Raw genomic sequence first — 27820 nt, forward strand, 5'->3', positions numbered from 1 at the left:
CAACAAATGGTTGCGGCTGCGTCACAAACGTCATAAATGCCTCAATAGTCTTTTTCTTCCTTTTTGTTGCCCCATCCATCCGCCGCTGCGACACCTCGGCATCTGCCACACGGTCATAGAATACTACGTCATGGTCATGATCTGCCACGAAGCTAGAAGCAAGATACCTAGGGCTAGAAGCGCGAGAAGCACAACCTTACACCTCAGCCTCCATTATTGACCGTAGGAAATACAGTGGATGTATGTAAGTCGCAATGCTATGAAAGATATCCCCACAGACATCAGTGATACCGCTGTCTAAAACTCACCTATTAGAATTTAGATGTGACGCAAACGTGAACAGCTCAGCCTGCACCGCGAGACTGATCCGAAACTGAAACGTGACTCTGGGACGGCAGTTTCCTCGTTAGACAGTATCTGCAGCAGCCGCTGCTCTCGGCCGGCTGACAGCGCTAATAACAAACTGGTATGTGGCTGTGCCGTTCCCCAGCAGTCACTGCCATGCTGCAAAACCCATTGCCCATGCCACGACTGATAAGTGATAACAAAAGCTCAGCCGTCGACGAGCGTCGCGTTGAGACGCTTATCCTTTTCCACATCCCCCACAATCACGATGTCTAATCCCGAAATCCAGGCCACACAGTACAGTCGTAAAGACAAGTATTTTATTGGACAAATCGGATGGTTCCTTACATGACAAAATCCACGAACGATATAGAAGCTATAGCGTAAAAATTTCGTCAAAGGAACATAGGCCGAGTGGGAACCGAGTCTGGTGGCGCGCGCGTGCCGTGCCGGTCCGGCCCGGTCGGAGCGGCGGCACCCCTAGAAAAGCTATCTCTCTCTCTCTCTCGGCCCCGTCGGCTGCAGGCCCGCCGCGCAGCTCTACCCTCGGTATAAGAAACACGAACATGAACAGACTGCGCGCGGCCGGCGAGCGGCGGCGACCTGCGCCGGACGCTCGGTGCCGCCGCCGCGCCGGTCGGCCGCCCGCCCCGGCCGCGCGGCGCCGCCCGAAGGGACAGGCGGGGGAGGCGCGGCGGTCGGCGGCGGCGGCCGGCCGGCCCGGCGGCGGCGCGGCGGTCGGCAGGCGGCGGCGCCCGGCGCCGGCCGCACCCAGCCGGCTGACAGCAGCGCGGCCCTGAGCCCTGGAGATGTTGTTCGGCCGCGCTGCAGTCCTCCGGGTGGGGCAGCCGGCGGCGCTGCCGCGGCGGACCCAGCCGCCCGGCGCGCGCCGCGCCGCTCGCACCAACACCTGGCAAACGGCACATTATAAATAACCGACGCCTCACAGCAAATCACATGATGATTATTTTGCCGTTAAACACAAGACTCTACAGAGGTAGCGCGGCGAGGCGGCGGCGGGGCGGCGCGGCGGACATCAGCTCGGCGCTGTCCGCGCTCCTGCCCGCGCCGCGTAGACGCCGGCCACGCGGCTCCCAGATAAAAGCCAAAATAAAACGATACTGACGCACGCGACGGCTGGCGGCGGCCGCTGTGTCGGGCGGCCGGCTAGTTCCAGATTTTGAGGAAGCTGTCCCAGGAGCCGGTGCAGACGGCCATGCCGTCCTCTGTGACGCCCAGACAGCTGACCCGATTGTCGTGACCGGCCAGCACGCCTAAAACAGAGAGAGGTGGTCATCAGCCAATACACGCGATAGTGAAGTGTTAAGGTGAACTTTGAAATGATGGAGCGAGGCAGCTAAGAAAATGCGCAGTGAAAATCGGACGCCCGCAAGATCTCAAATGCGTTTTATCCTTTCAAACCCAATTTCTTATTTTGTGACAAAATAACGAGTGAAAGATAAAAAAGCAAATGGACTACCTGCTGGTGCACACCAACAAGTGAATTCGTCAACAAGTCCAAATTTGCATCAGACTATCAGAATTTCAATCGGAACTGAGAGCCACATATCAGTGTAGAGGAGACGAGCAGAAAGAGACGCATATCTTCCCCTTCAACACAAGCACCCTCCCATCCCACACTATCGCGTATCGTACCGGCCCGCTCTGTGCGCATGGCGTCCCAGATTGGTCGTTCTCCACTGCAGTTGACTGTTAAATTGAACCCCTATCCCCCCCCCCTCTCCCCTCCAACCGCACGTACCGGCCCGCTCTGTGCGCATGGCGTCCCAGACGTTGCAGTTGAAGTCGTCGTATCCGGCCAGCAGCAGGCGGCCAGACTTGCTGAACGCCACGCTGGTGATGCCGCAGATGATGTTGTCGTGCGAGTACATGGCCAGCTCCTGGTCGGCGCGGATGTCGAACAGGCGACACGTGGCGTCGTCCGAACCCGTGGCGAACGCGTTCCCGCTCGGGAAAAACTGCCGAGGGAGGGTGGGGTGAGAAATGGTCGCCGAGCAGAATGGGAGAGGTGGCCGTGGGCACGCGCTAAGTGCGATAGGAAACATCAGAGCTGCAGCATAGACAACTATGGATAGCAGCTGTATGAAGAGCATTGTCACAATAAGTTCCATTTTGTTATCTACGATTCAAATTAATCCGCTTTCGTAAAATGCATAACTAGAATTGAAAGAGAAGATATCGATACAAAGATAGAGACGTCTGGCTTCGAAGTTCAAACGATTCTTATCTGTCTTTGCTTAAAGGGACCCTCTCACCTTCAAAAAAGTTAATGAATTGGCATGAAAGAGATGTCGTTCGGTTCAGAAAGAGCAAAAACGAATATCTACCAAATTTCACCGAAAAATATTCACCAGTATAGCGCCTTTTGGGGCGACTAACGGAGCGAGCGAGGGGGTGAGTCTTGCACGTGCGAAATTTCGAGGGGGTACCTCCAACTGACTTGTGCACGGCACCCTACTGACCGGTTTCTAGCGATGTGCCAAATTTGAGCACAATCGGCCTAGCCGTTCTCGAGATCTGGGAGCGGCACCCTGCACGTGCGCACGTGCAAAATGGGTCCCAACTGACTTGTGCACGGCACCCTACTAACTGGTCCCTAACCGTGTACCAAATTTGAGCGCAATCGGTCGAGCCGTTCTCGAGATCTGGAAACGACCCCTGCACGTGCGCACGTGCAGCAGCACCCCAACTCTGGCACATGGATATGCAGTGCCTAGTGGGTGCCTACCTACATGCCAACTTTCAGCGCAATCGGCCAAGTAGTTACCGAGATATTGCAACAATTACAAAACTGACACCTCTTCGTTTTGCACGTGGCACGTGCATAAGGGGTCACCCAAATGCATCGGGAATAGTCCAATACTTGGTAGAAGGAATGAAGCTACCCTACAAAAATTACCGCATGTAAATCGGTCAAGTGGTTGCTGAGATATAAGCCTCGCAAAAGCGTCCGCACGGCCGGCCGGCCGGCCGCTCATACTCAGAAATTTCCGTTAATCTAAGGAAAGACTACGCTCGCTTCGCTCGCTCCGTAACCAGTTTTCAAGATATTAAACTTTTACTTTTGTTTATATCTTTTTGGGATCTCCGCTATTCTTAGCGACTTCATTTGGGAAGTGCGGCGTTTGCGGCAGATGTTGCGCGCAAATAGCATATACCACCACTGCTTCACAAAGATGTTAGCATAAGGTTTTAAAATCTTCAGATCACCGCTGACGTCACAAATTCTAAGGGGGCATTCCAATGCATTAGCCCCTTAGAATCCGAAAACTGCAAGTTTGAAATTCCATATATCCGAATTAAAGCATTTTTCGATGTTGTGAGTGCCCAAACCGGTATTTGCAGGCCATGGCCACCAATTTGGCTATCTCAACTCAAAACTAATGTAAAGGTGGGATGGTCACTTTAACAACCCCTTGAGCAGGCAATGACAATCTGTAATCGTAAGCTTCCCAAAACCGACTGTAGGATCACGCACGCGCACACAGCTGCGGCCGACAGGTCACTCACCCCGATGGCGTTGATGTCTGACTCGTGTCCGGAGAATGTTTGGCGACATACGCCCTCTCGTACGTCCCACAGCTACCGGACAGAGCAAGGCGGGGGCAGAGTCAGTGGGGTGCACTACTGGAGTCGTATGAGAGGGTCAAACAACTCTGGCAACAAGGGTAATGCTGGTAAATGACACAAGCGTCGAAATGAGGGGGGCATGGGAAAGAAAAAAAAAACATTAGATGACCTTTGACAGCAGTTCGCTGGGTTGGAGTAGCATCAAGAATACTGTTCACATCAGAAAATTGGGGAGACATATTTTGGTGTCACGATTGTCAGTGCACATTGGGGCTAACAATAAATTATATCACCAAAAGACCAAGAAAAAAAAAAACAGAAAAAAACGAACCGCTCAAGTGCAACTCCCATCAGCATTTCTTCCATAACATCCCGTCACATCCCCATCACCGTTACCTTGGCGGAGGCGTCGCAGGCGCCTGAAACGAATGTGCGCATATCCGGCGCCAGTGAGAGGGACATGACGTCCCCGGTGTGGCCGGTGAACGCCGTGCACTGCTGGCCCGTCTCAATGTCCCAGAGCGCGCTGTCGGAGGGCAGGGGAGGTCAGGGGACATCGACACGGGAAACTGGGCTGGAGCTTATCTGTAAACGTGATGATAGTGCAGTTTTGGAGGGCGAGTGAGGGAGAGATTGGGAGAGAGAGGAATAGAGAGAAGAACAGGAAGAGAGAGAAGTAGAGGGAAAGAGGGCGAGAGAGAGAGAATCAGAGGGAGAGAGGGAAAAGGAGAGGAAGAGGGAAATAAATAGAAAAAGAGAGGCAGCTCATCCCATCAAAAATTCCATAATTATACATTCCGGTCACACGATATTTTACATACCGATTGACAGCATGGACGAGGGTGACACAGAATACGCATAATTATTATTATTATTATTATTATTGTTTATTCAGCATCGTCATGCGACAAAAAGATACATACCCCCCCCCCCCCACCCACCCACACACACAGTTAACCCTCGCATGTGTGCGGCGTTTTCCAGCTTCTAATGTGTAGGGGGGGGGGGTCGGTTGGACCCCCCCCCCCTTGCCGTTTGGCCCCTGATCGAGCTAGAGCTTCGCGGAAAAAACGAGCGTGTTGCCCGTGACGAGAGGAAGCCGATGATACCCAATTTTAAGGTCCTAGGTCATTGGTTGACCTTCCAGGTCAGGTCAATGACCCAAGGTCGGGAAAATCGGGACCTGTTAGAAAGTCGTAAAGTGTGGCTGCTAAGGGGTTTTTCGGGGTGCTGATCACGAATATCGTGTTAGTTTTGATCACAGATGATGTCTTTAAGCATTTAGACCAGGTCGGGTCAGGTCAGGTCAGGTCAACCAGTAGGCGTCGTGACGGGTATTAGTATTACGTGTCAACCGCCTCTGACAGCTTCGTAACATGTTACGAAGTCACCAAAACTACTTCGTAAATGTTCAAATGGTTGCTAAATTCGAATTCAGCTCCAAAAACTAGCCTAGAAACATGTAAAACTCGAAAAAGTGAACCGAGGTCACCAAAGGTCAATGACCTGACCCGACCTTCAGGTGACCTTGACACCCACCCTAATGCATGGGAGCAACATCAAATCACATGTTTGAACGTTTGAAACCACGAAAAGCTTGCAAACGCGCGGCTAATGCGAGCCGACATACGCGGAATCGCGATTCCGGCCAAACATGGTCTCGGAAAAGAGGTCACAGGTCAAAGGTCATTGGGGTCAGGGTCATGAAATTTTCAGGGTAGGTGTAAAATTGATCAATGCGAGGGTACTGAAAGTTTCGTCGCGATCGGCCGCTTTTTACGCGAGTTATTCGCGAAAAACCATGGGGGGGGGTCCATCCGACCCCCCCCCCTACACATGCGAGGGTTAATCAGCACTCAGGAGGTTAGTAGTCTTAACAGGCGCCGCGAGGCCTGACAGTTGCTTGCCAAAACCATCTTCAAACTGTCTATAAGACCACTTTCTTGGAGTGGTGCCCGGACTATGTCGTGATCGACGTACCCAGCAGCGATGTGCATGATAGCGCCGAAGTTCCCACCACACAGATTATATACGTGGCCAATAAACGACCCATCCAACTGCTCGGGGTACGTAGCAAGTCTGGCCAGTCCAGTGACGTAGGCTTGGCGAAGACGGTGGTCAGCGCGGAAAGCATTACGGAATGCGCGGAGGGCATCACCTCGCAGCACCTCACCGATGCGAGGCACCCCAGCAGCAATCAAAAGAGCCGTATGGTGCGCAGAACGCGGCAGACCCAGCGCTGCCTTGATCAGCGAAGCCTGTCGCGAGTCTAGACGCTCAATGTCGGCGGAACTGAGGGGAGCCGTCTCACAGCCGAAGATCAGTGCCGGCAGCACTACTGTCTTCCAGAGGAAGATTTTGTCAGCAGCAGTCAGGCGGTTGGTGAAATTGCCCAGGGGTGTGAGGCCATAGAATGATGCACAAGCACGCCTGATGCGCTGAGCCACGTGGCTGTCTGTGCTGAGGTTGTCATCAAGCACCGTACCGAGGTGCTCGGTCGTCTGCCGGATCTGCAGCTGCTGTCCTGACAGTGTCCACCTCGGTGTGCTCGTGAATAGTTCCTGTCCAAATATAATACAATGGCTCTTGGTTTTTCCCGGTTCAGGGTGAACGAAGTCGAGGCGCCAAGTAGCCGCGAATTCTCCCACCATCTGTAGCATTGCACCGAGGTCACGCGCGTTCGCAGATATAAGGAGAATATCGTCAGCGTAGCAGATAGCGGGTACGTGCTGGCTGTGTAGATATGCTCCACGACCGCTGCGATCTAGGACCTCAATAAGAGGTAAGAGGAAGATGTTTGCAAGGGTTGGCGATAAGATGGCCCCTTGTCTGGTGCCCCTGCAGACCAGGAACGCTTCAGATGTGGCGCCACCAAAAGTCACCCTTGCAGAGAGGTGGCGGTACCAGGTGACCATGAGGCACCAGTAGTAGTCGCTAAGATAATCTTCCAGACGGAAGAACAGACCGTCATGCCATATTCGGTCAAAGCATTTCCTCGCGTCAAGGTTTGCGACAAAAACAGGAAGACCCCTGGCTCGATTCTGTTGTATGGTCTCTCCAGCCAACAGAGACGCTTGCATGGTGCCCCGATTGGAGATAAAACCAAACTGCAGATGATGAGGTTCAAATGAGGCGTTCAGTTCGTCTAGCACTAACAGCTCGAGCAGCTTAGATGCGCAGGTTGTGATTGAAATCGGTCGATAGTTGTCCAAGCAGTTAGGGTCCGATTGAGATTTCTTCAACACGGGTACAATAACGCTGTCAGCGAAGGTAGCTGGCACACTACACGTGGACAGGCAGACAGAGAGAAGGTGCGCCAGAGCTGACAGGAGACAAGGCGACTGACCATAGAGAAGGTGCTCCGCCGTGATGCCGTCTATACCAGGTGCCTTCCCACGCTGTAACCGGTGAATGAGGCCTGCTACTTGTCCAGCTGAAACCGTTCTTTCGGATGCATCGTTACGGATTCTCCTTAGTCGAGAATCTACATGTTCAGCAATTTGGAGCTGGTCCAGAGTCAGTTGCCTGTGACTATCTTGGTGCACAGTCTGGAAGTGGGTGCGGAAGTCGGCGGCGGATAGATCAGAGGCCGACTTGAGTCCATTACGCCGTATCTGTTGCACACGTCGCCAGAAGGCTGTCAGATTTTTGTCACGGCGGAGCAGTCGGAGAGTGTGGGCCTCGCTCTCGATCCGCGTCACTGCTGCACGTCTGCGGGCGTGACGGTAAGCAGATCTTGCAGCCTGATAGCACTGTGCCACTGCTGAGAGGGTAGGACGGCCACAGTTTACCCATATCCGATGCCAGAAACGAGTGCGATCCCGCGCCACTGCCACATCAGGCGACCACCAGGGCTTCGGGGGACGTCGCGACTTGGAGCATCCGGCGATTCGCGCAGCGGTATGTATGCATCGTGTAATTGCTTCGTCAATCTCATCCGGGGTGGCACCGTTGGTGAGCTGACAAGCACCAATAAGCTCGTCCAGAGAAGACAAATATATCTGCAGTTTTTCTGGACAACTCCAATCTAGTACTTCTGAATGGATGGAACCCATATTCAGTGGAGGGCTGGAGACATCGAGACTGGTGCCAGCTGAGGCAGACGGCAGCACCACGCTGCAAAGGACCGGAAGATGTGGGCTCAGGTTGTCCACACAGGGGGCTACGATGCGACAATCATGAACTTGAGGTACCAGACATTGCGGTACAGCGATGTGATCGATGTGCGATTGGCCGTCAGCTCGAGCATAGGTGTACGCCACTGGTTGCGAGAACCGGAACTCGGCGACTGTCAGTCCGTGGTCGTCCAATAAGTCTTGCATTAGAAGACTCAGCGGAGAGAAACCCCGAAGACGGTGCCAGCCCGGTGGGCGCAGTTCTGGTGACAGTGGTGGCAGAGCACAGTTAAAATCGCCTACAAGCACCACTGGAGCTGAGGGTCTTAGCGAAGAGAGTAATGCATCAAGCTTCCCCGTCAGGATTGTGTACTCTTCAAAATTTACGGCAGATGAATTCCAGTACGGCATGTAGCAGCCAATTATCGTTATAAGAGGACGGCTCAGCTCCACAATCGTAACTCCACAGATACGAGAGTCATTACACTCTACAGCGCGAAATGTGCGCCCCGCTTGACGGCGGCAAACAAAAGCCACGCCACCGTGGGGTCTGCCATCTCCAGTCCCTGGTGGTAGTTCCATGGCGAATTCTTGAAATACCTGAAATTCTTCGGAGCTTAGAGAGGAGAGTGCATGCTCCAGATAAGCACCCTGGGCACGGGCTAGCCAGGTTTCGCATAAAAATAAGATATCACATTCAGGTATTAGACAGTCGGCGATATACTGCGCTCCTGCGAGAAATCCTTCGCAGTTATAAGTGCCCAGAGTGAGGCTCATGTTCAGAGTTACTTTTGCGTCCACAGCATTACGGCACTCCGCTCTGTCATGCTTCACAGCGGTGGCAGCAGGACAGGGATGGCCCCCAGGAGTAGCCATCTGGGCGCTATTCCCAGGAGGTGGCCTCTCGTGCGCGCTGATAGGGCCACCCACGGTATCCGGATCCGTCACATTGCGAAGCAGTCGCCCTCCAGCCGTTGCCACCGTGTGTGGCGCCTCCTCTGACGTGACGATTCATAAATGAACGCATGATGAATACGGGCCGACATTGGAAACTTTCGTTTAGCGACATCACACATCCCCATAACGTATAATTGAAACGGGAGTCATGAATAACCAACAGTGCGCATTCGAAACAGTAAGAAAACAGACTAGCGGGATAGGCGTGTCGATCAAAGCACCTCTCCCTCCGAAAGTGAACAGGGACACTGGTAGATTTTTTTTTTGTCCCACGGCGCGGGTAACGGGCAAGCTAATAAAAGGATGAAACCTCAGGGTTGGCCTAGATGAGCCAGACCGAGTCTTTCTAAAGACTCGTGAAGTCTTATTGAAGTCTGGCAAATACTTCTCAAGAATATGCGTCTGATTAATTTCAGGATCATTCCACAGTTAGGGACATGTTATGCTTTGGACGAGGTCCAGTGGCTGACTCCAGCAGCACTGACCAGGTCATGTCACCGGAGCTGGTCACGATCTGGTTGTCGTCGACGAACCGACAGCAGCTCAGGTAGCCCGTGTGGCCGGGCAGTTCTCTGCTGACGCGCACACTGCCCTCCCGGGTCTTCAGGCTGGGGAGACAGGTCAGACAGGTCAGAACGGTACACGGGTCACCAGGTCACACGGGTCACCAGGTCTTCAGGCTGCAGCACACACCACACACCACACGGAGGGTCAGAGATAGGCAGCTGCGCCAAACAAGCGTGTTTGAACCATGTTGTTTGAAACAACACCTTCAAACACAGGTGGTGCAGCATTATGCAACGTTTATAAATATCCCGGCAAACATCGACGCCGTCCACCGGCCCCATCCACCAATATCGCCCCTATATTTAGGCACAGATGAATCTACCCACGTAGCGCCGCACAATACGGCGCCTAAATAGCCTGTTTCGGAGCAGCGCAGCCGCCCGCATCACCTGAGCTCACCTGTATATTGAACAGATGTTGTCCAGACCGCCGCAGGCCACGAAGTTGCCCGAGGGAGCGTAGGCGCAGGTCATGACCCATGAGGAGCGCAGAGGGATGGCGTGCACCTTGTTGGTCGAGTAGCTGTCCCATACGATCAGCTTGCCGTCCTGAGACGCCGACACCAGGTTCCTGGCAATGACACAGAACGACACCGGGTCAGAGAACAGACAGAGACGATCGCCGAAGTGATGAAACATGCGGAGGTGGCGCTCAAAACATCGTTTGTGTTGCTAAAAGGAGAGCCCGTGGTTAATATCACCAGAGATGACGCAATGACGGTCAATTCTTACAGCAGCATTGAGGGGGACCGTTTTGGACTTTTGTTCCTCGCCGGCGTCAAACCAATTCCACCCACCCCATCCCGGGCGGATTTCGTGACGTGCATACCTCTGGTCGGAGCTTGGTGCGGCTGGCAACGTGCTCACAGCTCACCACATATTGATGCCTGATTTCGTTACTTTTCGCCAAATCCTTCAGCAAATATATAATATTCGTTATGAAGGATTCGATGGCAACAGCCTGATGTAACAATAGTCGCTCCCTTGTATACCAACTCGCCCCTGAGAGAATCTGAGTGCTGGCCCAGCAGCGAGCGGGCTGGCCCCCTGAGAGCACACTCCGCTCTTATCTCGGACAAAAGACGAACAAGCCAAGGACAGCCCGATCAGCCCACTTTGCGCTCCCCTTCCCGCGGCGCCCCAGCCCCGCCCCCCGCCCACGCGACCGCCCTCAGCTCCCCTTGCCGCGGTGACATCAGCTACCGCGTTGCTAGGCAACGTCGGTTCTGAGTCAGTCGGCGGCCGGCGGCCGGCGGGCGGCGGGCGGTATCGACCTGCCGGCCGGCGCGGCGGTCCGCCGCCGCCGCCGCCGCCGGCCGGCCATGGGAACAGCGGCCGGCGGTGGTCGATGCGCCGACAGCGTCACTGCCGCCGGCCGGGCCCATCACCCGGAGACGGGGCTATTCCCGGCGCCGGGAGGGCCGGTCGACGGCAGCATCACAACCAGGGGGAGGGGGCTGTCCCCCGTGGTGGCTCTATGGCAGGTACCGTCGAGTTCGGGCGGGATCTCACCAGCCGCCCGGATCGTGCACGGATCGGTGCGGTGACGTCAGCGGCTCTGAGCCGCCGCCGCTCGGTCCAGGATCCGCTCCGGCCGGTAAATGAGAGAGCCGGGGCGCCACGCGCCTTGCTGGGGCTGGGGAATCACTTTCCGCGCGCCTATCTCACTAATGATCGTCAGAGGGACGTGCAGGAAGGTGAACCTACTTAGGGTACTCTATAGTTTGTAAACATACTTTTTGGAAGAGTCGGTAGGCGAGGTCTTGGTCAGTCAAATGCAATACTTACATTCAAAGGGGGAAATATCTCCTTCTGACACCGAACGCCGAACAGTTGCTGTTGTTGGGCTACACCTGGTTTCATCCAAGGTTTCCAAAGTTGACCCCAATCAACTGTCTTATCCGCTCTGTTCAGAGCACAAGTAACCCCCAAAAAGGATGCGAGGGTCTATTCAGCATTGTCACGTTAGAACACCAAGACAAGCGGTGAGAGCGGGTCACGGCAGGAATGGTCGTCAAAGGTCAGTAGAACGATGGATTCCAGGGTCATATTACCTCCATAATTCAGCCAATGCTTCGCGGGGATTTACCAAAGTTCAGTCCTATTTTAAATTACATTACGCCAACGACGCTGATCGATTCTTACTTTCAATAAGAATCGTTGCCGATATTCAACCCTTAAGCATCCATCAACACAATTCAAAGTTACGGCGTGAATATGACTTTAGAAGATGCACGTGATGTGAGCCGTCTAGTGGCACTTGGCCCGCTTCACCAGCGGGGAACCACCGACACTAGGACCCCATCTACAAGTGACACGGTAACTTACTGAACCAATCCAGACCGGCTAATTCAACTCAGCCGGGCCGGCCTCTACTGATGTTACCATGCAGCTCTCCCCACTCAAAGAGCTCGTACCCACCCACTCACACGCTCTAACTAAATTTATAGTCGAGTAGCATAGGCGAGCCCGCCACTCGCGAGCCAGGGATGCACCCACCCAGAGAATACCCCAAGGATATCGCCACTTTACTTTAGGGTCAATGGACAGCAATAGGTGACGAAGGAGTCTAAACGTAACCTTCTAGCCCCAATCACCACCACTAACCTACCATTACATATACACAGCGTCAATGCGAAGAACAAAACACGTACTATTAGCCAACACTGACTCGACGGTAGGAAATGGATGTAGGATATGGAATCTAGAAACATGTTGCTGTGCGAAAACCATCTGAGGGAAAGGCAGACATTTTTCTGTCCTTATTTTAGCCATCAGAACAATAACAGACGCTAACGAAAATAAGGTATGCCTACTATACCTACCAGCGAAAGGAAGCAAAACAGCGTAAGCATTCACAAAGTGCAGAGCAGCACGTTTTGGTCATCAGACACCGGTAGTGGCAACGAGTCGACGAAGACAGAGTAGTGTCGTCAGTGGCCTCTCAGCGCTTTCTCGATCATCACTGTTGCCTCGCTTCGTCAAGCGCCACTATGCAGGTCAAATTTCCCAACTTTGCGCGACCCATTGCAGAATAATTAAGATTTATTTTGAAATAAAAAATACGAGCATTGTTTCCTTTATTGAAGTGATACGACCATGACAACGAACAACTAAATTTCCCAATTTAACTGTTCCTTAGCGGCATATTATGTACAAACTTGGCACTGACGGAATGATTTAGCGCTACATATGTATGTTGGGAGAGGTTTAAGGAAGGTGTGCTTGTTTTGGATTCACATCAATGCATATTATTACAATTTGCACTCTATAATCACCTAGTTTCTTAAATTGTTTCCCGGATGTGAGTCTGTCCCAATGCCTCTATCTTTATCCCAGGGAACAGACAAGAGGCTCAGACTCATGTCCTTACATAACAAACGTTTTTTCTTTTTTTACAGACACCCACCCATTCAGCCAACAAAGGCTTTATATTGCACCGGAACACTATATCGGGACACTTTTTACATTATAGAGGATCCGCGGAATCTGGCGTAGATCTGATTACGTACCGCGAGTCGCAGCCCCAGTGCATGGCGTAGATTTTGGCGAGGTGGCCGCGCAACGTTCGTCGGTTGCGCATTTGTATTCGTCCGATCTGTTCCATTGTGGCAGTTGCCTGCACAAGGGTGGTGTCACACGCCGCCTTCCGGGCATCCTGAAAACAGAGGAACCGTCAGAAAAATTGCATAGACACCCTACCCATACGCCATCAGAGGGACAAAGACTTTGTCTGGTGCGGTCGGCATGGTCTTGCAAGTAGGGGCGGACATGGGCGCCGGCAAACCACAGACAGCGGGAGTCACGAAAGTGAAAGCTCAGAGCAGCAAACATGGAAGGTTTGAGCACCACGTCTTATAAAAGGGAAGAAGATAGAACCAGAAACAAAATGCTGAATAAACAAATCAATGGGATATAAAAATGATATTATGTAAAAATGAATGAGCAAAGAAGCACAAAAGTCACAAGATCGTGTTCAATAAAATTAAGCACAACAACAGCAATAGCATAAGGAAGCAACACATAACACATGGAATGATGATGCTGATGCTGTCGTGTAGCCTTCGCAATTTCAACGGCCACCAACACTTTAAAGCCTGAAAACGAGCACAGCAGTGTGACGATCTCGGCACACCAGAGCGGCGGTCGTGGGGATGGCTGAGAGACCGCCTGGCACGGTGGCTTCGACCGTCGGCCAGTGATGGACGGCCGAGTTCCCGGCGCTATCGAACTGTTACCGGGCGGCTCCTCCACAGACACACACATCTGGTTACGGGGGATCGTACAGAGTGAGGGGGGGGGGACATGGCATGAGGAACGGCAGAAGATCCAGTGACGGGGAAACGTCTACCCATAACGGAGGAACACTCATCAGAGAGCATTCGAAATGAGAGAAACGTGCAGCAGGTGGTAGCTGAGATATTCAAAAGTTGGCAACAGAGGAGCATTCGAGGGTGAAATAATTTCGATGCTAACTATGATAGACTTGAGTCTTGCTCGCGCTCGCCCACGAAGGTCGGAGTAAATGTTAAATGGAAGAAAGGGATAGTTCAGAATCTTGGCAAATTGAAGTCGCCAGCCACATGTGATTAATCAAAAATAATGATTGATCTGCGCAATGATCACGGTGAAATCCGACACGTGTGCGACTGTGCCGGTGTCCAAGAGTAAACGTGGCATTCGCTCAACTATTTAGAGCAATATTGAAAAAATATAACTCCTCTGCTAAACTGCATCCTATGTTTTACTGCAGCAGCACTCAGATGAAAGCGGCTGCTGAACCTACAGCGCCGCATAGGCCTTCAAAGTTGTTCATATGCTATGCGGCACAGCCTATATTCAGGCGTTCGACACCTACGACATCTAGCGGCAACAACAGAAACTAAGAGGGAACGGTTGGCGGTGCGCGTTCGCCAGTTTCCGAGATACTAATTTCCTTTGCAAAAAAATGGATATTTTTCTTTCTTTTAACTTAAACCTTGCTATGGTTCGTTAAAATGAACTGACAAAGTTTTTACTCGTGTGCTAGTCTTATCAAGCATAAAGCAGCCGTGACTCGCATAAGAATAGGAAAAACTTCACGGAGACCGACGTATACTACATTCGCAAATCTCGCAAATAGTTATGTTACGCCCGAATTTAATAAAGCACTTATCAACTCTCACATCATTCTATCGTGCACGGAATGATCCATCCATTATACCCCTACCTCAGACTCCAATCTCAGCCACCCTGCTGGGAGCCCCTTGGGAGCCCCTCCCCGTTGGAGTGCCATGAGCGCCCGGCGCCGGGCACGGCCGCACGCACGCCGTTCGGCCGGCCTTGGCACGCCCCCTGTGGCCGCCATCTTACACACGCGCTATTGATCGGACGAAAATATCTTGATCGGGCTCAGCCGCCGCCACCCGATGACAAGCCGCCGCCACGTCACGCCCGCCGCGGCAGCCAATCAGCGCAGGCCGACGCGGCGGTGTGACGTCATCTGTCGCTCTGATTGGCCGCTGGCGGTGTCCAGATTCGGCGCCGGGCCGCGAGCCGATACACGGGCGGATAAACCACCTGCGGTGGCCGTATGCAGGCCCCGTGGCTGGTTGCCGTGATGGTAGGCAGACTACAGTGGCTGGCGACACCGCCTGATTCTGAAGATGAGGTCGACAGGCGTCCCCAGGAAAAACTTTTAGACGGCTGGGGAATGCTCATCAATACATTTTCACGTGACACTGATATTTAACTACACTTTGTCAACCTTTTCAGATTCCATAAGAAAATGCATGATGGTCAATAATTACAAAAATAACATGCTACAGTGCTACAGTTACGAAGATGTTACTTACTAGCATGAAGTTTAACGCTTCACGCATTTCAGTAAAACAAAACTAGCCTTATAGTATTCAATCTTATCTTATACGTTTTGACAGCGTGTGAGGCCGCGTTAAATCCGACTGATGAGTCAAACGGCCGTGTACGACTTGCTGACATGCTGGCCGTGCCGAAACGGTGGCCGCCGGCGAGCCGCCGCCGCCAGGACGCCTCTCTCGGCACGAGGGTGGCAGCGCTGATTAATTCCCCATCCGTCGGACGGGTCCTAGAGCACGTCCTGCCTCCGTCCGTCCCCCTCAAGTCTCCAGGAGCGGCGCAGGTCCGGGTCAGGGAGCGGCGCTCGTCCAGAAGTCTGGACTCTAGGACTGCGGAGGTCCGGGATGAAGAGCCGTGCCCGTTCACCATTTGCTCGTCATTTCTGGAGTCTAAGGACGGAGGGCCATCTTAGGTCCGGGTCAGACAGCCGCATCAGTCTACAAATCTGGATTATGCATAAAGACTGCCGCAGTTTCGGGATAGAGCCCGTTCGCAGGTGGCGAGGGCATTGGGCCGGGGATGGGATCGCAACTCACGAGAAGGGTTGGCCATCTGGCCTAGTCCCGTATTCGTGTCATAATCCAGCCCCCTATTTCCGCGTCGATTCAACTTTAAATGTTTCTTTTCGAACACAGACGGGTCAAAGAGGCACTATGTTAGCCGCGTGGTGCATGCCATACTGACCCTACTGGGACGTGAACGAAACACTTTTCATTAATGACGGATGGATTACATTGAAAGTTGCAAGATGAAATGAAAGTTGCACTGAAAGAAACAACGGTTTTACGCTGCATCATGTGATCATTACAACTTGTGGCATTATTTAAACACTTAAAGAAAGGCGCAAACCACTGAGGATTGCTAATTTCCTGATGTGGCCGATATGTATAACATTGCACCATGCTTTATCAAAAATTGCTTATTCATTCGCTCATTTTCTTGCGAGAACAGCAACAGGATAAAAATGACCAATAGCGTCAGGATTCCGCAGAAAAAAAAGAAACAAAACAGGGGCAGCAAATGTTACCGATAATATCAATTGACATGGCACAGAGACAGGTCAGGGATGGAGCTGGTTCCTGTAGGCCGGCGTGCGAACGCCGAATCAAGCTAATCATGGGTCAGGGTGTAGACACAACACACAAAGGTACTTACTCGAATAGTATTTTTTAATATCTCGGCCTCTTGTCTCAATGTATCCAACTCATTCATACTTGCTAAAAATTAAGTATAAAAAATCTGAAACAGAGAGGAACAAATGTCAATCAGCGAGCTGATATACGATAGGAAGTCCCCACAACATGTCAACACGGGGCATCACAAACCTATTCCATGTGACCATAACGCATTATTGTGGTATTCAGCTTCCGAGCGGGCAAACTTCTATGGTTTAAAGCTGAATGGTGGCACAACAATTAGCTAGCAATGACATGCATTACGCCATTGTATACAGCGCGAGTCGGGAAAGCCGTCCAATTGGACCATCAACGCGAGAACTTGGCTCAGTCAGTCCGTTGAGACCAACGTACTTGCATTTCGTGGCCAATGACCAAAAGTGCGGCAATGCACGAATAACCTTCTTTGAGGGCACGAAACAAAAACATAGCGGAACATAAACCTTATTCACAATGCCGAAATCCACAGGAACGCTTGCCATATTGCACTATTGATATCGACTTTCGACAAAAAGTAGCATTACAATCAACAGCAATGAACAGATGGGTAGTGTCCAGGGAACATACCAGCGCACGACAGATCCAGCATTCACAGAACGCATCAGAAGCAGACAAGCCTCGTAATAAAGAACATGTTATCATATGTTTATCTCGTGTCCAGTCATAACATCTGCTATTACCAGCCAAAACAGAATACCCGCTATAACCTTAAAACCGTAGTGAGACGAGCCTGGACCAATAGACACGTGTACCAAACCAGACCGGAAAAATGTTTGGCAATGTCCAATGCACAGACAATCTCGTAGCTGCCGCCAGCGCCTCGGACTTCCAATCGACGCACAAGTACCCTCTGATCAGCGATTCCAGCACTCCGGCGAGGCACGCGCGGCCCCGCACCGCCCACACGTCAGGCCCATGTGCAGAGTCCTCTAACGACCAATTGGTGCCGAATCTCTCGGTAGCGGAACGCCCCACGACCCACCCACACATCAGCAGGTTTCTGGGACCGGAGGGCGGCCCTCCTGCCGCGTACAATGCGATCTCCCGGACCGATCGACCCAGGGATCCGCTCGTCAGGTCGGTAGGCAGTGGGTCACGGCGGTCCACCCAAACTCGCGGGCCAGGACGGCCAGACAGATCAGTTTTCTGGTCTCCATCTAAGAGCTATCGGTAGGTATAGTTCAGTTTGATTCAAGGGGAGGGTTCGACAGAGATGCTGTGCTTTATCAGCAACATAATGGACATTGGACATAGAGTCTGTCCCAAAATCACCTCAGCCTCAGGGGATGAGGACTTTGGCAAGGTGGTAGTCAACATACCTTAGAAACTGTGACAGGTCATTTGGACAGCTGAATGCCGGACAGTAGTGCAGACAAGTGAAGGTGAAGCTACCCGAGAGGCAGCCAGTCGCTTTTGGTAAGTCCATAAAAAAAATGTCAGGTCTCGCCGGTGAACTGATCAATATCTCCAGCGGAGACAAACGACCGATGGCAGGTGGTTTATAGAGCTGAAGTCATTCATAAAGGCTACACGCTACCGCCTAAAAAAACTCAATTGTGCGGTATCTATGTCCAAACGGTCAGCAATAGCGAAATAACCAAATAGAAATAATTATAAAAAGGGTTTCCCGACCCTGCCAACTTGACACATTCAGTCTGGTTCTGAGGCCGAGCAGTCCCTTCCCTGCGACTGACATCCCATCTGGATCCTCCTGACCTCCGTATCCCCCAGGTGGGTGTCTAGATCATGTGACACCCCGCCCGGGTCACGTGATAACCCGCCCGGGTCACGTGAGGGGCCGGCGCGGCGCAGGCGGCACTGACCACCGACCTTTTCCCGTGGTCGGTGGCGCCGCAATGACGCACCAGTCACCACAGATAAGACAGAAGTTCCATAGCTCAGATAAGGCGTATGGCGCGGACAGACCCCCGGTCGGTAGCCGTCAGCTCAGTATGTAAGTAGCCAGTATGCGACGTCAAACACGGATATAAGTGCCCAACGAACTACTGCACGGCGATGACCATTCTTCCACTACGGACCAAAAGACGGTAGGTACTGCATGTCCATCAATTACCGATCGCAGCAGGACAAGGGACAGGTTCGATTTGCCTAGCAGCAGGATTCAGATCGGTATAAGCATTTATAGCTGGAAAGTAACGAGCTTCCCGCAGGGCGAGTTTGGGAGTTGCAGAAAATAATCAAACACCGTTGGCGAAGAGATGCCAGGACACCGACACCGCCTTCGTAGCCTACCCATTAATGTCCTGTGCAGTGAAACCCAGCACTGCGCTACAAATGTGAAGTCAGGTCTACTCAGCAACCAACTCAGCAACCAAGAACCAACACTTCGATCACGTTCAATCCTTCCCAACCTGCCTCTATCAGCACATCGTCTCGGAGCTCACATATCTACGGAACACCGCTCAGCATCCAGTCCCCAAACCAGCCCAGTAACCATCCAGTAACCACCCAGTAACCAACCGGCAACCGGCACAGCGCCCCCGCAGCATCCCAGCTCGAAATACAATAGCGGCGGTACGTGCCTACCGCCAGGTCATGGCTGGCATGTCTGGCGGCGCATTTAGCACGCAACAAAAGCGGCGTGCCGCCGCGACCCGGGCGGGTACAGAGCACGGCTGGCGGTGGCTCCGGGGAGGAAACTGTGCCAGCTGGCCCGAGGCACGTGCACGGCACCCAGATAGAGCGGTAACGGCAGCTGGAGCTCGGTGCAGCCCGCCGGCCGGTGTGCCAGACTGCACGGCAGCCTACCGAGATTCGTAAATGGAGAGCGAAAAGGCAGGATATTCCCGGAAGAAGGATGTCCTCAAACAATTCGAGGTAACAGTGACCTAAAAGCCTCGTCACCCACGAGCGTAAAGAAACGAAACACACTGCCGTCTGCTAGACAAGTCAGTCTGCTATCCCTGTGGCTCAGTTCTCCCGTATTTATCCTCGCCGCCGTCTCACGGATCCCGTTCCCCGTATCTGTCCATCCACCGTCAGTCGGTGAGAGGGAAAACCTCGGCGGTCGGTGCCTTTCAGGGGCCGGCAGAGGAGGCGGCCATCCGGCTCACTTGGCGCCGGCCCCCATAACACAGCGCTGGCCGCCCGCAAACAAACCGTGACCCAAAGGTCAGCCGGCCGGCGCGCCGACCGAGCACACCGCCGGCCCAGCTTCAAAGGCGCGGCCGACGCGCAAACCTCAAAGGCCGACACCGGTACGGGCATACAGCCCGGCCGTCCCTATTTCTCAGGAGGGCGTGGCTCGCTACATACGAGCTCCTAACCCCCAGTCTTGCGGACTATGAGGGCGGTCCAGCACTAACCCGCAGGCAGGTGTCCTACTGTCCTCAATCAGACGGACCCAGCCATCAAAACGAACTACACGACTGACAAACAGCCTTGTCACTGAGACACGGTAGTTTCACCAGCAATATACCTACATATAAGGCGAGCGGGGTACGACGCACGCCGCATCGCAACATGCGATACCGGCCCCTGCAGACCGCTGTGAGCGGAGCGGACGGTGGTCGCGCGTCCCTGCAAATGATGCAACGTGCTGATCCGCAGCCAACTGTGGGGTAAGCATCAACAACGCCCGAGACTCAACAGGAGAGCTCTAGACCGGGTCTGGAGTTTGGGTGGCGACATTGACTTCTGCAGCGAAGTTTAATCCCGACAAGCTGAAAAACGACGGAAATTATTAGTTACGACGAAGTCAAAATGTCTATTGAAAACAAACGTGTTTCGAAAGCCGTTACGAAACAACTTAGAAGCCACACGGAATAGCTTAGAGAAGCTTCATGCCTATGAGTCAGACGACAGAGGTGACAATGATACCAAAATCTCCCAGTACCATAAAAAATGTCATCTCAAGCCATTGTATTGTATTGTATTGACAATTGCTGACAACTCCACATCACTCATTGTGGCTATTCTGTGTCACAAGTCAAAAGATAAAAACGATCAACGGGAAATATGGTTGAGGGGTAAAAACAGGCACACAGTCAAACAACACTCATACGTCAGAAAATGCTAACCCCGTCCACCCTCCCCACCCCTATTGCACACCACCGACTTGACTGCTCGCTTAAAGCGTGCCGGGTTCAGCTCCAATGTGCTCGCAGGCAGTTCGTTCAGGAGTGATGCGGCACGGTAGGTAAAAGACCGCTGGCCGGCGGCTGTACGCATGAGTGGAGGCCGCAGCCGCCGGTCCTGCCGGGTACCACGATCACAGCGCTGACCTGAGTCCACAAATGTCACAAACTGGGATGAGATGTCCGTGGGCTCCCCGCACACAACCGCCTTCTGAGCCACAGTCATGGTGGACACGTCACACATCAGTCGAGGGGAGATAAAACCAAGCTCCTCCCGCGCGCGAGACACATGGTCATACTTCCGCAGGCCAGTGACGACTCTGGTGGCGAAGTTAACCACGCTCATCAGTCTAGCGTCATTCTTGGAAGTGCCACAGCCATAAATCGCAATACAGTACCTCACGCGCGAGAGGACCAGGCCGTCAACCACCGTGCGCATCACATGCCGCGGGAGGAGATGCCTCAGGTGGCGGAGACCGATCAGGAGGCCAACACACTGACGGACAACAGCACTGACGTGGTCGTCCCAAGTCAGGTGACGGTCGAAAAGCACGCCAAGGTTTTTAACGGACGGGCTCTCCCGAACGGTCTCCCCACCGACCTGTACGCTGACAGGGGATAGGCCGCGGGTGTTCTGACGAGTGCCAAGGAGTAGGATTTCGGTTTTGGATGCATTTAGCTTGAGTCCATGGGCATGGAACCATGATGACAGGGCTTGGAGAGTGGTTTCCATGCGATGGATAAGGGAAGGAAGGTTGCGTTTGGAGTCGGGATATCAGGATTTGGGTATCGTCAGCGTACTGGGTCACATGAGCGTTGCCCAGCAACGATCCCGATGGGACGACATAGAGATGATGCCATGGAATCATCGCTCACGTGTCATCATGGATCTCAGCAGTTTGTATACGACAATAACGAGCCTACTCTCAAACAGCACAGCTCCGGGTCCTTTCAGTGGCAGCACAGTCCACCAGCAGTTTGCGACTCAGCGGACCAGCAGCTTGCATCTCAGCAGACCAATGTTTGCATCTCGGTAGATCTGCCGTTTGCATCACTAGCACATGCATACGGTGGAGATACTCGTGCATAACACAGGGCTCGGAATGGTAAACACATTGCTCCGGCCAGCGATCGGTCGGTCCGATACCGGCCAGCCGAGAGGGTGAGCGATCTCTGCGACTGTCGCAGCGTCTCTCGGCCGTCCAGCCGGCGGTACAACGGTGGGCCTCGCGGAGGCGTGACAGAGCAGTTTCGCTACCCGTATAAACCACCATTGCAGGAAAGCTAGACAGAGACCGCGATGAGCATACAGGCTTCGGAAACATGGCCTGATGATGTTTCTGTTCGTGCCGGACAACCATGGCGAAGATCCCGTCAAGTCAGATCAAATCAGATCAGGTCAGAGATAAGATCATGTCCTTGACTGGACTTAGGGGCCCCGGTTGAGCTACGGCAGTCACCGCAGTCAATCATCTGCATCTCATAAAGTTCGCCAGGGTCAGGTCAGGTCAATACTGCCACCAAGGTCGGGTCAGGTCGGATCAAGTCGGTCGGGTCAGGTCGGATCAAGTCGGTCTGGGTCGCGGCCTCTGACCAGGCCGGGTCCGGTCACTACCGCTCGCCGTTGCTCACCTGGTGTCCGTCATCCGGCGGCGTTTCAGCGAGGCTATCTGGGCCGGCTGGCCGGCAGTACCCTGCTCTGCAGACGCGGCTCCCGTTCGCCGGCCGGGCCGCGCCGCTCCCGCATAACAAGATGGCGGAGGAGGCGGCCGGCGGCGGCGGACGACGCGGACGACGCCACCAGCTCGCAGCTCTCAGCTCGGCTCAGCGCGCACACTAGCGGGGCGCCATGTCGGCGGCACGCGCTCACTGCGGTCGGCACAGGGGCACTGGCGCGGCGCGCGGCCACTCTCGGTCTCAGCAGCGGCCGCCGTCAGAGAGGAGCATGTCGGGCGGTGCTGCTTCGCTGGCGGCCGACGGCCGTCTCCGCCGACGGTCGGCGCCGACCGGCGGCGCGCGCCGAGCCCCCTATTGATCGGTCAGCGGCGCCCAGACGGCCGGACCGACATCGGCCAGAGACCGGCGCGCCACGGCGCGGCACGTGGCGCGCGCCGTCTGCCGAGCGCGGCAACTTCGACTGCCGGGAGACAGACCGTGACCAGTAGCTCGGCGCAACAGAGACACCGAGAAAACCGAAACAGAGGCTTGGTCCCACCAAACAAAGGAGGCGCAGCGGGGACTTCGTATTTCGTAACGCCGGAGGAACTGGCGAGGCCGCTCACACCAAGTGGTGTGCCTATCCTGTCCCATGTTTGGTAGTTCATACCCAAAACTGCGATCTAGCTCAGTGATCGACATTGAGGCACACAATAAGGATAGACAACTTCTCCCTCCCAAACCCTACCACTCGGTTCACTACACTAACCAGCAGGACTGAATCTCGACCAACAGCCTTAATTCCTGAATTCACACAAAACCTCGTCGAAGAATCCACGATGAGCTTCTTTCCAGCCAAAAGATGTCAAGAAGAGAACGTCAACATCCGTAGCCGACGGAGCCCCGTCCCGCCACACCCATGTCCTAAACTTCTCACCGTCATGAACCACTGCCCCAGAACTCCAAAACCTCCAAATCGGCCTCCAACCACGCCTGGCTCCCTCAGCGCCCCTTACTCGCCCCCCATCCACTCCACACCCTGTCCCCAGTGTACCCGGACCCGTCACCCAGCGGGCGCCGCCCGTGGCCCAGCCGGGGCGGGTCGGCACCGGGCCGGCCGGCCGTGGAGCCGGGCTAACGAGCGGTCGGCACGGCTCATTACAGTGCCGCCAGCAGGGGTAATCGGCCACATCGATCTCGGCCGACGGCCGTCACCGCCGACGGGCCGTGCAGCGGCGCGGCCCGGCAGGGGGTCAACGGAGGGGCCAGCGGCGCCGGCCGGCAGTGGGTCACTGAAGGGGGCCGTGGTGGGTTGACGGAGAGGGCAGCGTTGGGTCACTGCAGGGTTCGGCAGTGAATGGAGGGAGTGGATGGACCAGCAGTGGGTCAAGAGGGGGGGGGGGCGGCGGCGGCGCGGACCGGCAGAGGGTCAACGGAGGGGGTCGTGGTAGGCCACTGGATGGAACAGCGGTGGGTCACTGCAGGGGCCAGCGGCAAGGGTCAGTAAAGGTTCACCGAAGAGGGTAGTGATAGCTCATTGAAGCGGGCACTGGCACGGAACAGCGAAAGGAACGGTGGGGAATGCAATGGTGGAAGGTGGGACAGGAAGCGGGCACAACTTGGGGCCTCAAAATTCCTTTGCTGACTATACAACCCAGGAAATAATCTAGTAGAGCACGGCGGCAGCACAGAGAACAGGAGCGCCGTGTAGGTCACAGCAGGCTCCCTCCTCAGCACGCAGCGGTGCCGCTCACAATAATGCCAGGCACATGAGGAGCGCGTGACCACGGGGCGGCCACCGACGTGCGTGAATGGATGTGTGCGTGCGCCCCTCCGTTAGCGGGTGGGAACGACCGCACGTGGGCCGCTGGGACAGACGTCACTCATACCAGATTTACAACGTGCTCTGTAATCAGAGAAATGACAAGCCACCGAGCATGTGAGTAAACAAGGCATTGATCTAATGCCTCATGTCTTATCCATTACAAGACATGTCTGCGATTGGACAATCCAACCTCAACCACCCTGGGAAAATCGAACTCCGTCACTGAGCTACCTACGAAAACCACAAACTCATGATCATGAGCCAGCGACTTCACCCAGTGAGCCATAAATTTAGGGATCGGTCCCCGCACAGCCCAACTCTCCTGTGCGTGCCACCACTCGGTCTCAGTCCACTGCCGTCGCCGCGACAAGCGTCGGGAAGCTGTCAGCAGTGTCCGGGATATAGAGGTCGGCCGGCCGCAGCTCGCCCCCACAGCCGCCCGTTTCCCTGCACGCCCCGGATGTCACCCTGATAGTGAGAATTCAGAAGTGGATTGTAGAACAGCCTGAACAGCCCACAACGACCACCGTGGACGAGTGTGAATTGCTGGCTTGATGGCAGGCGAGAACCGACGACAATCCATGAAAGATTCATCCAGTATCAATCTTCCCTATCATACATAGCTACTTAATCAGACAATTGTCAATAAGCAGTTTCAATAAGTCAATTACGATTAACAAGACGGCCACATGACAAGTCATGCATGATGCATTGCAGGCAACATAAAAGAAACATGAATAATTGCAGTTTACCCCAAACATAGGATTGCTGATTAATAAGATGTAAGAGCACTGCCATTGCAGGGAAAAGTACCTGACCACTGACCAGTTTCACCAAGTCACACCAAAAGGGTCTGTGGCATGACCCAATAACACATGACCAACCTGGTTGTATTATAGTAACAATGTTACAGCCTGACCTGAAATTTTTAATGTTTTGTAAACTAAAACAAAACGGCACAACAGAGAACAAAGGTAGGCATACCACCACAATATTGCTTTTAAACACTGTTTCACCCAAATAAGAAGTGGGTCAACAAATATTTAGTATTAGTCAGGACTCTCTTTATCATGTCCATTGTCCATGTCACATAAAGCTATAGCCATTTGATAGGTCAACAACTAGGCAAATGATCTATAAAAATAGCTAGGAGTATCAATCATATTTGGTTACAGTAAGCCATTGTTGACCAATACAACTCATGGATATAAAGTTCAGGGACACATAAATAATTGTCTAAAATTAAAAAAATTCAGAGTTCATTTTTGCACTCCCAGCCAGAAATAGCAATTTGGGCTCTCATAGATATGCTTTTAGATGTATTTAACATGTGTTTTAATGTTAGCAATGCACATTGCACAAGTTCATATAGTCTGTATGAAGAACTAAGAAGTAGAACTTGTTGGAAGGGATATTCTTCCTTTTAATTGATTATTTGTTAATTGCTAACTATAGGTAATATGCTACTTGAGTAACAGATTATAGTTGGCAGGTAAATGGAAAAGATAATCTGAACTATTAATAATTGAATAGTCAATAAAACATGAGACAAGCTTTGTGTACCTGTATATCCCAAATTACAAATCACATGGCTTTAATGTATGAGAGACTTGATCAAGGCTCACATCAATCCAGTTTAATGGGCAACCAAATAAGCCACAAAGTGAGCATTGAGATAACTGCCCTCAGCAACCATATTTGTAATGCCATGGTAGGCACAGCCCTGAACAATTTGGATTTTTGCAATGTGTCTAGGATCACAGGCATAATTAGCTTTATACATAAAAATAGACAATGTTTTGGCATGATTTGGATTTACTCAGCAACATACACAGAGCTGACTTCATCCATCATTGTATAAAACTGACAATAACATGAATATTCAATACATTATTTTATCCATCAACTACTCTAAACTGGTAACTACCTAACATTATTTAGGTAAAATTTAAGCAAAATGACCAGAAATATTACAATAAGGCCCACAATGATCCATGTCAATGGTCAAGAGAGTATTAAAAAGAATAGGTACTCATGGCTTACATGCAACAAAAACAAAATGTCTCCACATCCATAATTAAATAAAACAAAAGATCAAAAGATGAAGTGTGTTTTACACAGCATTAATATGCCATTAAATTGGACATGAAAGATTGAAATGTAGGCAACAACTCATTGTAGAATCAACTGGTTGTTCTAAGGCCTAGTTACAGGTAAGTTCAAAACCATATCAGATTTTGGATCCAGGGCAAAGCAAACATAGTACCTCAATAAAACATGATGTATGAAACACGTTTCCTCATTCAAAACAGCATCAGGTCAAGTTATAATAAGATGTAGGTAGTAAGAAATGAACAAAACTAAAGTGTTACACCTACTCCTAATTCATACTTGTCAAATCTGATGGACTGTATTTCTATTTTATCTTAAAATCAAGGTAGCAAACAGCTAATTGCAAAACCTGTTGCATGCATGTTTTATTGTGTCAACCACTTCTACATTCCCAAGCCGGACTATGGCTGCGGAATAACAACAGACCACACGCAGTAAGACCACAATATTAAAACTGTTTACTTCCATATTTAGCATATCTTTAAATGGGAGGCAGAGTAAAATATGTGCAAATGAGATCCTACCCTGCAGCACTATTGTATTGTGATACATATCCAGCAATATAATTCAATTCTAGAAATAGTATTTGTCACGTGAAAAATCCGGTCCCTAAAGAGACGAAAGTGGCGCAGTGAATCAAGCACTTCTTTCGCGCTTTTCTCAACCAGATATTGTTTACTTATGTAATTCAGCCACTCAAGCATATAATTGCATGTAATAAAGAGAAAGAACTTAGACCATACCCATTGAAACGTGATTTACTGAGGGGAATAATAACACGAGTTCACGTCAACGCGCCGGAATTGCAACACATCAAGGAAACTGGCGAAAACAGGTACTTACGTGTAAGACCCCGCGGGGGCTCGCTACGCACCGTCACACATAAATGTATTGTCACAACATTAGTAATTCTAAAAGGGGATTCATTGGTAAAAGCACGGCCCAAACGCCAGCGAGGGCGCGGCTCTCGCTCTCAAAACACAGCGACTGGCGACCGCGTAGAGCTGCCACTGCGTTTCTAGAGAAATTATCAGAAACGGAGACATTCTCACAAATGTTTTTTGGGTAATCCCAAGGCTGCAAATTTGCGGGGCCTTCAAGCCCGAAACTTCGGAAACGGGACATGGGGCATTCGATCACGCTAGTGGTACTGTGAGCACAGTACTGTGAATGAGAGACAGCTTGTATCATTCAGCATTCAGTTTGTATCATCTTGCAACTGTCTGTCTTTTGTGTTCCAATTTTTATATTAGCCCTCGCCCGCAATGGGGAGTCGAACGGACCCCCGCCCCCTTCTACTCCCCATCCCCTTTTGGTACACCTGTTCTGTGTTTATATCTACAGACTACATTACATCTTTTCTGCACATGTGAAAATGTGAGACCCTGGTCGTTAATGAAGTCACCAGGTCATGTAAGGACCTAGACCTATAAGAAAAAGTTTAAAGGCCTGCTGTAGCTACACCGACTGCAACGATATTACTTTGAACTTTCAGCGATTGATAAGAGTAGGTAACAGTATATAT

At 52.3% G+C, this 27820-nt stretch overlaps 1 protein-coding gene across 2 annotated transcripts; it reads right to left on the reverse strand.

The window, feature by feature from the left end:
- Positions 1-651: 651 nt before the first annotated feature.
- LOC122384366 (guanine nucleotide-binding protein G(I)/G(S)/G(T) subunit beta-1-like) lies at positions 652-27295 on the reverse strand. Of its 2 annotated transcripts, none has more exons than XM_043371719.1 (9): positions 27139-27295; positions 16586-16669; positions 13087-13232; positions 9975-10145; positions 9494-9616; positions 4333-4462; positions 3877-3948; positions 2108-2324; positions 652-1619 (listed from the first exon to the last, which is right to left on the reverse strand). In XM_043371719.1, exons 2-9 carry the CDS (start codon positions 16640-16642, stop codon positions 1513-1515), a joined length of 1023 nt encoding a protein of 340 aa, XP_043227654.1. In that variant the 5' UTR covers positions 16643-16669; positions 27139-27295; the 3' UTR covers positions 652-1512. The 2 variants fall into 2 exon arrangements, with proteins under 2 accessions (XP_043227654.1, XP_043227655.1); XM_043371720.1 differs by lacking the exon at positions 27139-27295 and adding an exon at positions 22335-22682.
- Between the last annotated feature and the right edge of the window lie 525 nt (positions 27296-27820).

Source organism: Amphibalanus amphitrite, unplaced genomic scaffold (genome assembly GCF_019059575.1).
Source record: "Amphibalanus amphitrite isolate SeventyFive unplaced genomic scaffold, NRLGWU_Aamphi_draft 000187F_arrow, whole genome shotgun sequence".
Lineage (NCBI taxonomy): Eukaryota > Metazoa > Arthropoda > Thecostraca > Balanomorpha > Balanidae > Amphibalanus > Amphibalanus amphitrite.